Genomic DNA, 14,496 nt, shown 5'->3' on the forward strand with positions numbered 1-14,496 from the left:
TGTAGGGAGTTTCTTCAACCGCCATGTTAATGTGCGCGCTTTTTTAGGCCCATTATACGGCCCATTAAAAAGGCCAATTGTATACATCGGCGAGAGTTCATGTTTTCGTTCTTATTTCTCCTCGACGCCGATATTCACCGCCTGGAAAGCTACAAATCAAACGTCGTTCTCGTCTCCGCACGTTGCTCCAATGGCAGAGAGCTCGTCGAGGAAGAACCTCAAACGATCCTTCTTAGAAGATGAGGACTCCGATAAGCAACCCCCGTAAGTTTTACAATCCTTTCCGAAACCCTAATTGCCAATTTTTGTTCTTCTGCTATTGATGACGATACCTTGTCTCTTGTTTTCGTTTCTGGTTGAATCAATTTTAGGGTAGAAAAAGTTAAAGTAGTAGCTCTTGTATCTACCCTCTGATTCTCTCATCTCTTGAATTTCGCTAGAGTTAGAAAATTGAGTGCGGAGATTAATCCTTTTGTTTAAGGAACATATCATTGTGTTGGAGAATTGATTGGTTTTGATATTTTTCTCAGTTACAACTTGAGTTTGTGTGCATACGCTCTATAATGTGGATTATGGACAAGTAGTTTGGTCATTGGTGTATCTTTAATGGAGGATTCTTTCTGGCAGCGAGAAGCGAGTACGTTTTCCAAAGGGGAAGAAGTCTAAACCTGAGCAGCTCTTAGAGGAAGAAGCTATAGCTCGTCGTAAAGCCCGTGATGCTGCTAAGGAGCGTGCCAAGATTCGTAATCAGAATACTGCTCAGCTCTTTGCAGATAATGAAAATGATAATGACAATATTGATGAGGCTCAGGAGACTTATGAGGTACTATTTCGACCATCCTTTTTTTGTTTGTTGACTTTTCCTGGGAGCTAATGATGTCTATGTCTATACCTCAATGATGCTTTATTTTCGTAAAAAAAGTTATGCCAATGCGGTTATTTCATTGTAGAATGATGGGAACCGCACAGAAGATGGGATCCAGATTGAAGCTTTTAGTCTGGACAGAGAGAAAGAAGAAGGTTACTTTGATGCTGATGGGAACTTTGTAGAATATGTTAGAGAAAAGGAAGTCAAGGTGCGAAGTACACATCTTTCACTGTTAAGTTTTGCTCCTAGATATTTTGTGTTTTGTCTTACATGTGTTTTCTTTCAGGATGCATGGCTTGACAGTATTGAAAAAAATCCAATGTATATGGGGCGATCTGCTGCAAATGATACTGAGAAGGATGAAGATAGTGGAATCGAAAAAGCAGTGGATGAACTTTCTCAAGAAGACATTGGATTCAGAAAGAGGCGAATTGCTAATGTCCTCGAACCAGGAGAAACAGTGAGATTCAGTCTAAGTTTTTATTAACCGATTGCTTCAAAGCATGAAACACGGATTAAATAAGTTAGAAATATCAGCTGAAGAAAGCATTTATGAGAATACATATCTCAACATGTATGATGACTCGGGTTCATTGTTACAGGTCCTGCGAGCTTTAAGGAGGTTGAAAGGGAACTCTAATAATCGCAAGGAGAAGATGACTTCTGAGACAAAGCTTATCTTTGATCAGCTTACTGAGGATGCAGACAAGCTTGTCCAGAACGGCGACTACAGTTAAGTCTCGTATTACTTATGCTACGACATGCTTTGCTACAATAAATGATGTTAACATTAACATTTGTTCCTCTTCTTTTTTTCTTTTAATGTTATTGAAGACGTTTATCATGAGGAGCAAGAAGTTTTCCAACGTGAAGCAGGTTAGAGCTTCTAATACTTTTTTTTATCCTCCATTATTACTGCATCTAATATTCCCATGCTTTATGATATTTTCTTTGCACAAGATTAGGGAATAATTGGCATTCGTTTCACATGTTTCTTCTTTCTGTTGGTATTCTTAGAGGGATATGAGAGACTAGCTCAAGCGAGAGGTAATACAGAATCTTGTGATATGTTTGGCGATGATGAAAATGTTCCTGATCCTTCCTCGGATCTACCATCTGGCTCCATCTCCGGCACCCAGCTGAATCCTACAAATAATGGATCCGATTATGTATTTGACGAATCTTCAGGGTTAGTTTATACACTCCTTTCTCGCTCTCTTGCTGCATCAGTCAGCTTTTTGGCTGAAGTATTGTGTTACTCGCAGGATTTGTTAAGTAATATGTTAATGAAGCTCATTTTCATTTAACTGAAAGTATTTTTAATGGTTTTGCAGGTACTACTACAGCAGCAGCCTTGGTTACTACTATGATCCTAATACTGGACTTTACTGTTCTGCAACAACCGGAAAATGGTAAAATTTAGTTACACAGAGTGTGGGTAGTTTGAAAAACTCATACTAATCTCTGTATACCTGTGTTTTGTCTTGTAATCATCTTTTGTCAAGAGAAATTATTTCAAGGTTTGGATCCGAATCTCACTTTACTTACACTTGTCTCTTTGATTACAAAATATGCGTGCAGGTACAAGTACGACGAAGAGGCGAAGGAATATGAAGAACTGGTTTCCGAAGTTGCTACTGGGGAAGAGTAGTTTCTTTAGTCTGTCTGTAATCTTAACTAACAAAAGGTCTTGGAATAATTTTCTCTGTTAGACATGGTTTTTTCTTTAGTTTGGAAACGTTAATACATAACACATGATTTTATATCAATATATTTGGATGTATAAGTTTTCTTATTGATTATAGAGGCAGAGATTAAAGTACAGTTGGTCATAAAACTATGAACAATATGCCATCTCTGTATGAACAAAAATCAGCGGTGAAATTAAGAAACGAATGTTTTCAATACAGAGTATTGAAGATGAGATTCGTGATATAATAGTAGAAAAAGCAACATTCTTCAGACCAAACGTTGACTAATATAATAAACCAATCTAACCGGTTCAGACTCGTTGAATCCGGTGCAATAGTTGTCACCTTTGTATCAGACCGGTTCAGCAGCAACTGGTAAAGCAGAGATTGAAAACATCGATCGGCATGAATCGGCAGTGAAGGAACAGAGAAAGACATCTCGTCGAGAAATCTCTTTTGCTCCAGAAATTTTATGATCCGATGCGAAACTCTACTGCTACGGTTCTTGTCGTTTGATCGATCCTGCGAATCTTTGGGAGGTTTTTTCAGCCTCGTTTGCAATTGAAGGGTTCTAAAAATGGCGGAGGAAAGCAGTTTGGAAGGTTCTGAAAAGGAAGAGATCGATAGCTCAGGTGCTGGTCTTGGAGATTTGGCATCCATGGACTCTATCGAGTCTCGTTGGGTTATTCAAGACGATGATGATTCCGAGATTGGTGTTGAGGATGATAATGATGGATTCGACGGTACTGGACTCGAATCCGATGAGGACGAGATACCCGAGCATCGCCTGATCCGTACTGGTCCGCGTGTTGATTCCTTCGACGTGGAAGCGCTAGAAGTTCCCGGTGCTCCCAGGAATGATTACGAGGTGATTCATTGTTTACGTATTTTTTTCATTTCATTTGTCATATAGCCACGGACAGGCACAATGAGTGTATTCCTGAACATATAGGCTAGTTTAGCTGTTCTTACCTGAGTTCGGATACTAACTAGAAAGGACCTCTGGATAGGGAAGTGCCATAAGAAATTAAGTTTAAATTAGTTTAGCGATATCTGGAGATTATGGACTAGAAACAGGAATCAGGAATGCTAGTATGCGATTTTTCCATGATGCAGTGATGGAGATGGGCTCATTAATTTATTATGCTGGGGGATGTTGTTTTGATCTGTTTTCCTTTCTGATGGTTGTGTCCTGGGATGGAAACTTGCAAGGGATGTACAGGCTGGAGCAGTGACTGTAGTTTCCAAAGCTTGAGTTGTCTCTTTTTGATGATACTTTGTACTTAAGGAGGAGTTTTCTGCTTGAAGCAACTACTCTTTTTTGCAAGTTCTGCAGATAAAGAATGACAGATGATTTTATGATCTAAAATTTGTTTTTGTGAGCCTGTACTTTTCTCTCCATCGTTAACTGAACTTCACTTTGTGTGTTTCTATTTTGCTAGGACTTGACTGTCGGGAGGAGAGTGTTACTTGCATTTCAGACACTAGGGGTTGTCTTCGGAGATGTAGGAACCAGTCCACTGTATACGTTCAGTGTAATGTTCAGTAAATCACCTGTCCAAGAAAAAGAAGATGTCATTGGAGCATTGTCACTAGTGCTATACACCTTACTTTTGGTCCCCCTTATTAAATATGTTCTTGTTGTTCTATGGGCAAATGATGATGGTGAAGGTATTTTTTAACTATTCCGATCTTCTAATTATTGCCTTGCTTTGAACTTTTTCTGTACTTACAGTGCCAACTGTTTTGATTACTTATGATATTTCAGGTGGGACCTTTGCGTTATACTCATTGATCTCTCGTCACGCTAAGATCAGTCTTATCCCTAATCAACTTCGCTCAGATGCCCGAATTTCAAGTTTTAGACTGAAGGTGCCTTGCCCTGAGCTTGAGAGATCATTGAAACTAAAAGAAAAACTCGAGAATTCATTAATTTTAAAGAAGCTTCTCCTCGTTCTCGTTCTTGCTGGAACTTCCATGGTGATTGCTGATGGGGTTGTAACTCCTGCAATGTCAGGTTTTTATATAACCTCTTCTAAGTATGTTCATAGGCATGATTCTGTTGTATGGAATAGGTTTTTTCTGCTACCATATGGCATATCTAAATTACTTGAGTTGCATAATGCAGTTATGTCAGCTGTTGGTGGACTTAAAGTCGGAGTTGATGTGGTGGAGCAAGGTAACACAGATGATATTGTTCATTTAAAACAAATGCAGATAATAGTGCAATTAACTTTGAAGCTGTTTAGTGCTGGTTGTTTATCTTTGTCATCGCAACTTTTGTATTTTCTTTGCAGATCAAGTGGTGATGATTTCGGTTGCATTTCTGGTGATCCTCTTTAGTCTACAAAAATATGGTACGAGTAAGATGGGACTAGTAGTAGGTCCCGCCTTACTTATATGGTTCTGTTGTCTTGCTGGTATTGGCATTTACAACCTGATCAAGTATGATAGCAGTGTTTATAGAGCATTCAACCCTGTCCACATCTATTACTTCTTTAAGAGGAACTCTGTAAATGCTTGGTATGCACTTGGAGGTTGCATTCTCTGTGCTACAGGTAATTTTCTCAGTTTTTCTGGATTGATAAAAATTTCATTAGAAAATGAACTAGATGACTCTTGTAGCATAGGCTAACAGAAGTAAGGAAGCCTTTTTATGCTCCATAATACGCTTAATATTGTGATGCTCCTTTATTAACTGTTCATTTTATATAATTTTTGTTTTTCAGGCTCAGAGGCATTATTTGCAGACCTTTGTTACTTTTCTGTTCGGTCAGTCCAGGTAAATGAAGAGAATAATGGCCTTTGGTGGCTGATGTTTGCCTTTTCTTTTTGTATGCTTTTTTTGCTCTAGTTTTTCTACAAGTTTAATATATTTCGTGGTTTCTGCAGCTTACATTTGTGTGTCTTGTCCTGCCGTGCCTCATGTTGGGTTATATGGGACAAGCTGCATACCTGATGGAAAATCATGCGGATGCTAGTCAAGCTTTCTTTTCATCTGTTCCAGGTAAAGTTCAGTTCGTTCTTTCCGTCTGTAATATCCATGCTTCTTTGGCTAAAAAAAACCACTTTGATACCACTGCAAACTGCAAAGGCTGTTCTCGTGGTGCAGGTTAGAACCTTATATATAAAAACTAGTAGATAAGCTATTAATTCGTCATACTGTTCTGCAGGTGCTGCATTCTGGCCAGTCCTTTTCATAGCCAACGTTGCAGCTCTGATTGCTAGTCGCACAATGACGACGGCAACATTCTCATGTATTAAACAGTCAACAGCTCTTGGTTGTTTCCCTCGTCTCAAAATTATTCATACTTCCCGGAAATTTATGGGTCAGATTTATATACCTGTCCTAAACTGGTTTCTGCTTGCCGTTTGCCTGGTCGTCGTCTGCTCAATCTCAAGTATCGATGAGATTGGAAATGCATATGGTAATTGTTGATTTCTCTGTCTCACTTCTCTAGGTTAGGTGATCCGATATGTTCCCCCTTTTTGAGTTTTGTTTTAATTTCCCAGGGATGGCTGAGCTTGGAGTGATGATGACGACGACAATTCTAGTGACGTTAATCATGCTTCTTATATGGCAGATAAACATCGTAATTGTGATTGTCTTTCTGGTAGTTTTTCTTGGAGTGGAATTGGTCTTTTTCTCTTCAGTTATAGCAAGTGTTGGCGATGGAAGCTGGATAATATTGGTATTTGCTGTAATCATGTTTGGTATAATGTATATTTGGAACTATGGAAGTAAGCTCAGGTATGAAACAGAAGTCGAGCAAAAGCTATCAATGGATTTAATGAGAGAACTTGGGTGCAACCTGGGAACAATTAGAGCTCCTGGTATTGGTTTGCTGTACAATGAGTTAGTGAAGGGAGTACCGGCAATATTTGGCCATTTTCTGACTACACTTCCTGCAATTCATTCCATGGTCATTTTTGTCTGCATAAAATATGTCCCGGTTCCAGTTGTACCCCAGAATGAACGATTCCTCTTCAGACGCGTTTGCACTAAAAGCTATCACTTATTCCGGTGCATTGCTAGGTCGGTCTTTTTCTATCCCTTTTGCTTCTCAGATTTTTGTAGTTTATAGCAGTAGATAAGACTTTGTGTAGAGAATCTTACTCAAATTTGTAGATATGAAATTTCCTTCACGCTTTTTGTGTATCATGGAGAATTGCATCGTAAGAGAAAGAGCCACCCTTGGTTCCAATTTGACCCTCATGAATATATTTCCTTTTCGTTTCTGAGAAAGCGAATATAAACACTGTTTGTGTTATATGTGGTGAAGGTATGGTTACAAGGATGCAAGGAAAGAGAACCACCAAGCTTTTGAGCAGCTATTAATCGAGAGCCTCGAGAAGTTCATCCGTAGAGAAGCTCAAGAACGTTCCTTGGAAAGTGATGGGAACGATGATTCAGACTCAGAGGATGATTTTGCAGGTTCCAGAGTCGTTATTGGTCCCAATGGAAGCATGTATTCGATGGGCGTTCCTCTTCTCTCTGAGTACAGGGACTTAAACAGACCGATCATGGAAATGAATAGTTCGTCAGATCACACAAACCACCATCCCTTTGACGCATCATCTGACTCATCTGTATCTGAAGCCGAGCAAAGCCTGGAGAGAGAGTTATCGTTCATACACAAAGCGAAAGAATCAGGGGTGGTGTATCTACTGGGGCATGGCGATATAAGAGCAAGAAAAGATTCATGGTTCATCAAGAAGTTAGTCATAAATTACTTCTACGCATTCCTGAGGAAAAATTGTAGGAGAGGGATCGCAAATCTGAGTGTGCCTCAGTCGCATCTGATGCAGGTCGGTATGACATACATGGTCTGAGCTTGTTCGTTCTTCTGTTTTTGATTTTTTCAAGCGTAGTTTATATTTGTGTCCATAGATTTAAATTTGTAAGTTGCGGTGGATGTTTTTGCATTGTTGTGAAGAATCTGAGTATCATCTGACAACTCCAATCTATAGAGCGTTTAAGTCTATGTAGAGGAAAAAGATGAGCCTATCTTGATTGATATCAGGAAATTTCAAGGATGGCTTTTTTTGTGCTTGTGATTCAGGAATCTGTGATAATAGTAATGTCCAAAAAGTTAACCTCTATAAAGCCTAGACTCGAAATCCAGGAGAAGAGAAATGTTACGAGTCTACTGTCTACCCACAGCGTATCTCATGTAAAAGTCTAATGTTCAAATGTTAAACTGAAGATGACGATAATGATATGGTGATGTCCCAACTTCTATGGGTTCATTCACCTTTTCATCTATGATAAATTTCCCATTGACTTAGATCTGGACTTTGAATCTCCACCGTCAGATCCGCCGCCGCGAGCAAAAAGAAAAGAGGGAAAATGACATTTGACAAAACAATTTTGAATAAAGAAAAAGAAAAAGAAAAATCAGAGAATTCAAGGATGATGGGCCAGACAAATCTGATGTGTACAACACATGTCCGAAGTCTATTGGATGTTATATTGTTACAATTTCACTGTCTGAAAAACAAAGCTTGGTTTTCATCGGTCTCTTTCTCTCCAATAAATAATACTCCAGAAGAGAAGATAAATATTATTAAAAAAAAAAAAAGGGAAAATCCGAGTAAGGGAAAAAAATCGCTTTCGCATTCACACACCTGGATATAGCCCGAAGAGAAGGAAACATATTTTATACAAAAGCTTCTGTCTCAGTTCATGCATATTACTCAGATCGGTTAGGGTTCGTTGATTCTCTCTTTGTGTGGAGATCTCTTTTGGTTTTTGGTGGATTTCGCGGGGTTTATCTTCTATGGTGGATCGAAAATCTTTTGTCTTTACTAGTCCTCCTCGATTAGGTCTCTTTCTCTCTTTTCCTATTTCCTTCTCTTCCTTTGATAGCTCGATTCTTTTTTTTTTTTGTTTCTTTTATAATTCTGGCTGCGAACATTTGGTAGGCGAAGGAATCTATCCTCCCCTGTCTTTCCATTATATAAGAACTAACTTAGCTCACTCCACCTTCTTACTGGTGTTGCTCGGCGTGTTTTGTCGACATTTTTGTTTGTCTGCTTGATCTGAAATTGCCACGAAATATACTAATTTGCTCCTTTCTTCAGTAGAGAATTGAATTTTCTGTGTTATTGCTGAATTGCTCTGTTGCAATGGGGATTTTCTCATATTTTGTTAGTGATACCGGCTGTGTAATCTGACAAGTATAATCAGAGTCGATTAAAGTGTTTGGAGTAATGTATGTTTTACCTTTTATGAATTCGCAGATATGGAACAGTTGCTGTCGGAAGCCCAACACAGGTGGCTTAGGCCTGCCGAGATTTGTGAAATTCTTCAGAACCATCACAAGTTTCACATAGCATCGGAGTCTCCCACCAGACCCGCCAGTATGTTGTTTGCGTCCGAGCCGAGTTCCCTCCTTTTTGTTTGCAATTAGCAATATATGTTATGCATAGCTGTCACACTTTTTTTGCATATATAATGTTCCACATATGCTAGCTTCAAATTATACTTGCACGGCTCTGTTCATCCTTTTATTTGTTTCAAAGAGGAAGAAGTTAATTTTTGTTACATCGCTTGTTAGTGACAACAATCTGCAATTTTGAAGTATACATTTTTTCCAGTAAACTGACATCATTTTTCCCACCCGTTTAGGTGGTTCACTCTTTCTTTTTGATAGGAAGGTGCTGAGATATTTTAGAAAAGATGGACATAACTGGAGGAAGAAGAAAGATGGTAAAACTATAAAAGAAGCTCATGAGAAGCTCAAGGTTATAATTTTTCTTGAATGTCTCTTAAATAGTTTAGTGTTATCCAATCATGGAACCTTGCTTCTACTTCCGGCTTTGGAATAAATTACTTGATTTTGCAATGTATCTAATTTTTTTGAGAGTATCACTATATAGGTAGGAAGCATAGATGTGCTACATTGCTACTATGCACATGGGGAAGGCAACGAGAATTTTCAGAGACGTTGCTACTGGATGCTTGAACAGTGAGTCTGAGTTCGTGCATATACATATTTCAGTTTTTCTTGTTCTGTGGGTATAATGAGTTAATGACCTTCTAGCTTGGAGTAAAAAGGGAATGCTTAAGGTGCTGTTATAGAGAAACCTCATCTCATTGGGTTTTAGATGTGAATAATAATGCATATCGCTACTTTGTCTTTGTTTTCCTTTGGATATCTGAGGTCTTCGTGGGTTAAGATTGGAACATCAAAATACTAACTTACTCACTATTTTCATACAATCTTTAGTATTCGCTTGTATGAGTTTGACTTTGCTTCTTAATTTAGATTCTTCATAGTACTTTTTCAGTTTTGTTCTTTTTTTTTTTTTCTTTTTTGTGAACCTCAGTTTTATTCTTATATACTCTGTTTTATGCTGTATTGTTACAGAGATTTGATGCATATCGTATTTGTACACTACTTGGAGGTTAAGGTATAGCTCTTCCGGTCTGTGCTGTTACTATTTCCATCATTTAACATTATATTTTCTTTTGTAGTGTGGTTTTCTACTGATAAGTGTTATAAAGTTTATTTTATATTGTAAATTGTACAGGGTAACCGGACCAGTATAGGAATGAAAGAAAACAATTCAAATTCTGTAAATGGCACATCTTCAGTGAATATTGATTCAACAGCAAGCCCAACCAGCACACTGTCATCATTATGTGAAGATGCTGATTCCGGTATTTCTTTTTCTATTATTTTGTATGTTTGGTACGTTAGTAGCATTTGTTCAAAGATATAGTTCTTTCAATGGAAGAATATTGATGTTCATCCTACTTTTTGAGGTGTGATGATGTAAATATCCTCACATGCTCTTGCCTGTGCGTGTAATTTTTAGCACCACCTTATATCAGTTTTGGTGCAGGGGATAGTCATCAAGCAAGTTCTGTCCTAAGAGCATCTCTAGAACCTCAAACTGGTACTCGTCAAATAATGGATAATAAGCAGGATGCTAGCATATTAGGTTCTTACTATCAGATCTCTGTTTTAGGTACTCACTTCTCTTTCTGATTTACTGTCTAGGAAATCGCTATGGTTGGACACCGGCTTCTGGCATGCGTAATATATCACATATTCAACGCAACATAGTCAGAGAAAGTGATTCCCAGAGATTAGTTGATGTCCGACCTTGGGATGCCGTTGGGAATTCAGTGACAAGATACCATGATCAACCTTATTGTAATAATTTGTTGACTCAGATACAGCCTTCTGTTACTGACTCAATGCTGGTGGAAGAAAATATAGACAAAGGTGGGCAGTTAAAGGCAGAGCATTTCAGAAATCCTCTTCAAACTCAATCAAATTGGCAGGTAGTGTACGCATGCTTTTTATAAATATCTATTAAAGAGCCATGCCTAGATATTATTAGTGAAAGTATAGAAAAAAGTTTCCACAAATGTTATGAATTATACAAAAAAGGGAGATGTACTGTGAGGAAAAAAGCATAGAAATATATAATGATTTCGTAGCATATAAAACTTAGAGCTATGTTAGGTTTATTTATGTTTTACATGTCTTTATTAGCGGTTTTCTAAGGTTTGATATTTCTATCATTGACGCATTGTAAAGCTAGTTAGTTGAAGTTAAATTTATCTGTTGGTACCTACTCTGAAAACGCACATTCTATGCCTGAATCAGTTTTATTAAATTACCTTCAGATAGGAAGATGAAAGACATTTCAGATCTATTTTTATTAAATGGCTCCTTCCCCTCTGTATATTGTAAAGTCATTTATTCAAGCTCGCATTATTACTATCATGACGATTTGTTTTGAAGTGCTCTGATTTCGAAATACTCATTTCTGTAGATTCCAATTCAGGATGACCTACCTTTGCCAAAAGGGCATGTCGATCTGTTTTCACATTCTGGAATGACTGATGACACTGATCTGGCATTATTTGAGCATCGTGCACAGGATAATTTTGAGACATTTTCCAGTCTCCTTGGCAGTGAAAATCAGGAACCTTTCGGAAATAGTTATCAAGTTCCCCCTTCAAATATGGAATCCGAATATATACCTGTAATGAAATCATTATTAAGAAGCGAAGATAGTTTGAAAAAAGTCGATAGTTTTTCTCGGTGGGCTAGTAAGGAACTTGGCGAGATGGAGGATTTGCAGATGCAGTCTTCACTTGGAGATATTGCATGGACCACTGTTGAATGTGAAACTGCGACAGCTGGGATCACCTTAAGCCCTTCTCTCTCTGAGGATCAACATTTCACCATAGTTGATTTTTGGCCAAAATTCGCAGAGACAGACGCAGAAGTTGAGGTAACTTCACTATACTTATTTGGAAAAATGGCTTGAAGCTATAGCATTCTGTTAACATGGTTAACTTTTGTTAATCCATTTTCCAAAGGGATTTTTGTGGTTAAGACTTTGAAGCGGTTGCAAAATATTTTATGCCTTATTTTCAGCTGGGTGGTAGAGTTTGAAGTCCCTTGTTGATTTTCATGCTGCAGTTTCTTTCTGATGATCCTGCTTTCTCATTGTTTTTATTAGAATTGCTTTTTCCATTTTGCTGATCTCTTTAGCTCTTTATTTTCAGCTGTTTAGGTTGTTTCATTGTGGTGGCTAAATTCTCTTTCATGTATCACTCTTATCTGCAGGTCATGGTTATTGGGACATTTCTGCTTAGTCCCCAAGAAGTAATAAAATATAACTGGTCATGCATGTTTGGTGAAGTGGAGGTTCCTGCTGAAATATTGGTAGACGGCGTTCTTTGCTGTCATGCTCCACCGCATACAGCTGGTCATGTCCCCTTTTATGTTACATGTTCCAACAGATTTGCTTGCAGTGAATTACGAGAGTTTGATTTCCTTGCTGGTTCTACCCAAAAAATTGATGCTGCTGATGTCTATGGTCCCTATACAACTGCATCATCACTTCATTTGCGGTTTGAGAAGCTGCTTACTCACAGAGCTCTTGTTCATGAACACCATATATTTGAAGATGTTGGGGAGAAACGAAGAAAAATCAGTAAAATTATGTTACTAAAGGAGGAGAAAGAGTATCTCCTTCCAGGGACATATCAGAGATATTCAGCCAAACAAGAACCAAAAGGACAGCTTTTCAGGGAACAGTTTGAAGAAGAACTATATATATGGCTCATTCATAAAGTGACTGAAGAGGGTAAAGGTCCAAACATGCTGGATGAAAATGGACAGGGTATTTTACACTTTGTTGCAGCACTTGGGTATGATTGGGCCATCAAGCCGATTTTAGCAGCAGGAGTTAACATAAACTTCCGTGATGCCAATGGGTGGTCCGCCCTTCATTGGGCTGCGTTTAGTGGCAGGTAAAGACCTCTATCTCACATTCCTGTTCTTTGATCATAAAATTAGGATTTGAGATTTTGAATTTCTTTGAAGATTCTCATGATGTGTCTTCAACTCAATTATTGTCAGCATTTCCATATCAAACTAACTTTGTTTCCTGTTAATTATAGGGAGGAAACTGTCGCTGTGCTTGTCTCTCTAGGTGCTGATGCTGGGGCATTGACGGATCCATCTCCAGAGCTTCCTTTGGGTAAAACAGCAGCTGACTTGGCTTATGCAAATGGACACAGGGGGATTTCGGGTTTTCTTGCAGAGTCTTCCTTAACTAGTTATCTTGAAAAGCTAACAGTGGACTCAAAGGAAAATAGCTCTGCCAACTCTTCCGGAGCAAAAGCTGTCCAAACAGTCTCTGAGCGAACTGCTGCTCCTATGAGCTATGGTGATATACCAGAAAAACTTTCCTTGAAGGATTCACTTACCGCTGTCCGTAATGCTACACAAGCGGCTGATCGTCTTCGTCAAGTTTTCAGGATGCAATCATTCCAGCGGAAACAGCTGTCTGAATTTGGCGATGATGACAAGATTGATATATCCGAGGAGTTGGCTGTTTCTTTTGCAGCTTGTAAAAGTAAGAATCCAGGACACAGTGATGTCTCTCTTAGTTCTGCCGCTACCCATATCCAGAAGAAATATCGTGGTTGGAAAAAGAGAAAAGAGTTTCTTTTAATCCGACAAAGAATCGTTAAAATTCAGGTTTGCCTTTCGTTGGCTTTTTTTTTGCTTCCTCTTATTGCTTTTTCATTAATTTCTGTCTGTTTTCTCATTGCTGGAATCATCATCTTGACCTTTAGGCTCATGTGAGAGGACATCAGGTGCGGAAACAATACCGAACAGTCATTTGGTCAGTGGGATTACTTGAGAAAATCATTTTGCGTTGGAGACGCAAAGGTAAAGGCTTAAGAGGGTTCAAAGGCAATGCAATCCCCAAAACCGTGGAACCAGAACAGCCTGAATCAGCTATATGCCCTACGAAACCACAGGAAGATGAATATGATTTTCTAAAAGAGGGAAGAAAACAAACGGAGGAAAGGCTTCAAAAGGCTCTCACTCGGGTAAAGTCGATGGTTCAGTACCCAGAGGCACGGGATCAATACCGTAGACTCCTAACCGTGGTCGAGGGCTTCCGTGAAAACGAGGTACTCAACCAAGACCCATAGCATAAATACAAAAAGATGTGGATAGCAGGATCAGTTAGTTTTTAACATAATTTGGTTGAACATTGGTTGTTGTGCAGGCTTCATCAAGTGCATCTGTAAACAATGAAGAGGAACCAGTCAACTGTGACGAAGACGATTTAATTGACATCGACTCTCTTTTGAACGATGACACATTGATGATGTCTTTTTCTCCATAAATATTTCTTAATTTTCTACTTCACATTTCTTGACTCACTCGTATTCATTTTTTCCTTCTTTTTAACTTTTCTCTAACTTTTATTTCTTCTCTGTAAATACCATACTTCTTCATATTACCGTTTAATTTATTTCTTTGGATATATGATAATATCATAATGGCTAGTCTCGAAGATTCTCCTCTCATTTTTTTCCTACAATTCATTCATCGTATTATTAGTATGGCATGTTATTGAGCCAAATTTAATTTATAAGTTTGT

At 38.4% G+C, this 14,496-nt stretch overlaps 3 protein-coding genes across 5 annotated transcripts; all 3 read left to right on the forward strand.

Annotated features, from left to right (window-relative positions):
- The first annotated feature begins 106 nt into the window (after positions 1 to 106).
- LOC17882776 (CD2 antigen cytoplasmic tail-binding protein 2) lies at positions 107 to 2,690 on the forward strand. The gene is made up of 9 exons (XM_023780068.1): positions 107 to 264; positions 628 to 823; positions 951 to 1,076; positions 1,155 to 1,328; positions 1,471 to 1,600; positions 1,703 to 1,744; positions 1,886 to 2,057; positions 2,203 to 2,280; positions 2,450 to 2,690. Exons 1-9 carry the CDS (start codon positions 191 to 193, stop codon positions 2,517 to 2,519), a joined length of 1,062 nt encoding a protein of 353 aa, XP_023635836.1. The 5' UTR covers positions 107 to 190; the 3' UTR covers positions 2,520 to 2,690.
- Positions 2,691 to 2,932: 242 nt separating this feature from the next.
- Positions 2,933 to 7,617, forward strand: LOC17881911 (potassium transporter 7). Its single transcript, XM_006286990.2, has 10 exons — positions 2,933 to 3,427; positions 4,002 to 4,230; positions 4,328 to 4,576; positions 4,688 to 4,738; positions 4,857 to 5,117; positions 5,289 to 5,341; positions 5,452 to 5,566; positions 5,733 to 5,987; positions 6,073 to 6,595; positions 6,843 to 7,617. Exons 1-10 carry the CDS (start codon positions 3,137 to 3,139, stop codon positions 7,390 to 7,392), a joined length of 2,577 nt encoding a protein of 858 aa, XP_006287052.1. The 5' UTR covers positions 2,933 to 3,136; the 3' UTR covers positions 7,393 to 7,617.
- A 518-nt stretch (positions 7,618 to 8,135) lies between these two features.
- Positions 8,136 to 14,409, forward strand: LOC17884367 (calmodulin-binding transcription activator 1). Of its 3 annotated transcripts, none has more exons than XM_023780395.1 (13): positions 8,136 to 8,264; positions 8,803 to 8,922; positions 9,191 to 9,306; positions 9,442 to 9,530; positions 9,933 to 9,975; positions 10,096 to 10,225; positions 10,411 to 10,464; positions 10,569 to 10,855; positions 11,353 to 11,817; positions 12,156 to 12,844; positions 12,995 to 13,577; positions 13,676 to 14,020; positions 14,119 to 14,409. In XM_023780395.1, exons 1-13 carry the CDS (start codon positions 8,246 to 8,248, stop codon positions 14,236 to 14,238), a joined length of 3,060 nt encoding a protein of 1,019 aa, XP_023636163.1. In that variant the 5' UTR covers positions 8,136 to 8,245; the 3' UTR covers positions 14,239 to 14,409. The 3 variants fall into 3 exon arrangements, with proteins under 3 accessions (XP_023636163.1, XP_006286970.1, XP_006286969.1); XM_006286908.2 differs by having other exon boundaries at positions 8,164 to 8,270; XM_006286907.2 differs by having other exon boundaries at positions 8,179 to 8,385.
- The last annotated feature ends 87 nt before the right edge of the window (positions 14,410 to 14,496 follow it).

This window comes from Capsella rubella, unplaced genomic scaffold, assembly GCF_000375325.1.
Source record: "Capsella rubella cultivar Monte Gargano unplaced genomic scaffold, Caprub1_0 scaffold_6, whole genome shotgun sequence".
Lineage (NCBI taxonomy): Eukaryota > Viridiplantae > Streptophyta > Magnoliopsida > Brassicales > Brassicaceae > Capsella > Capsella rubella.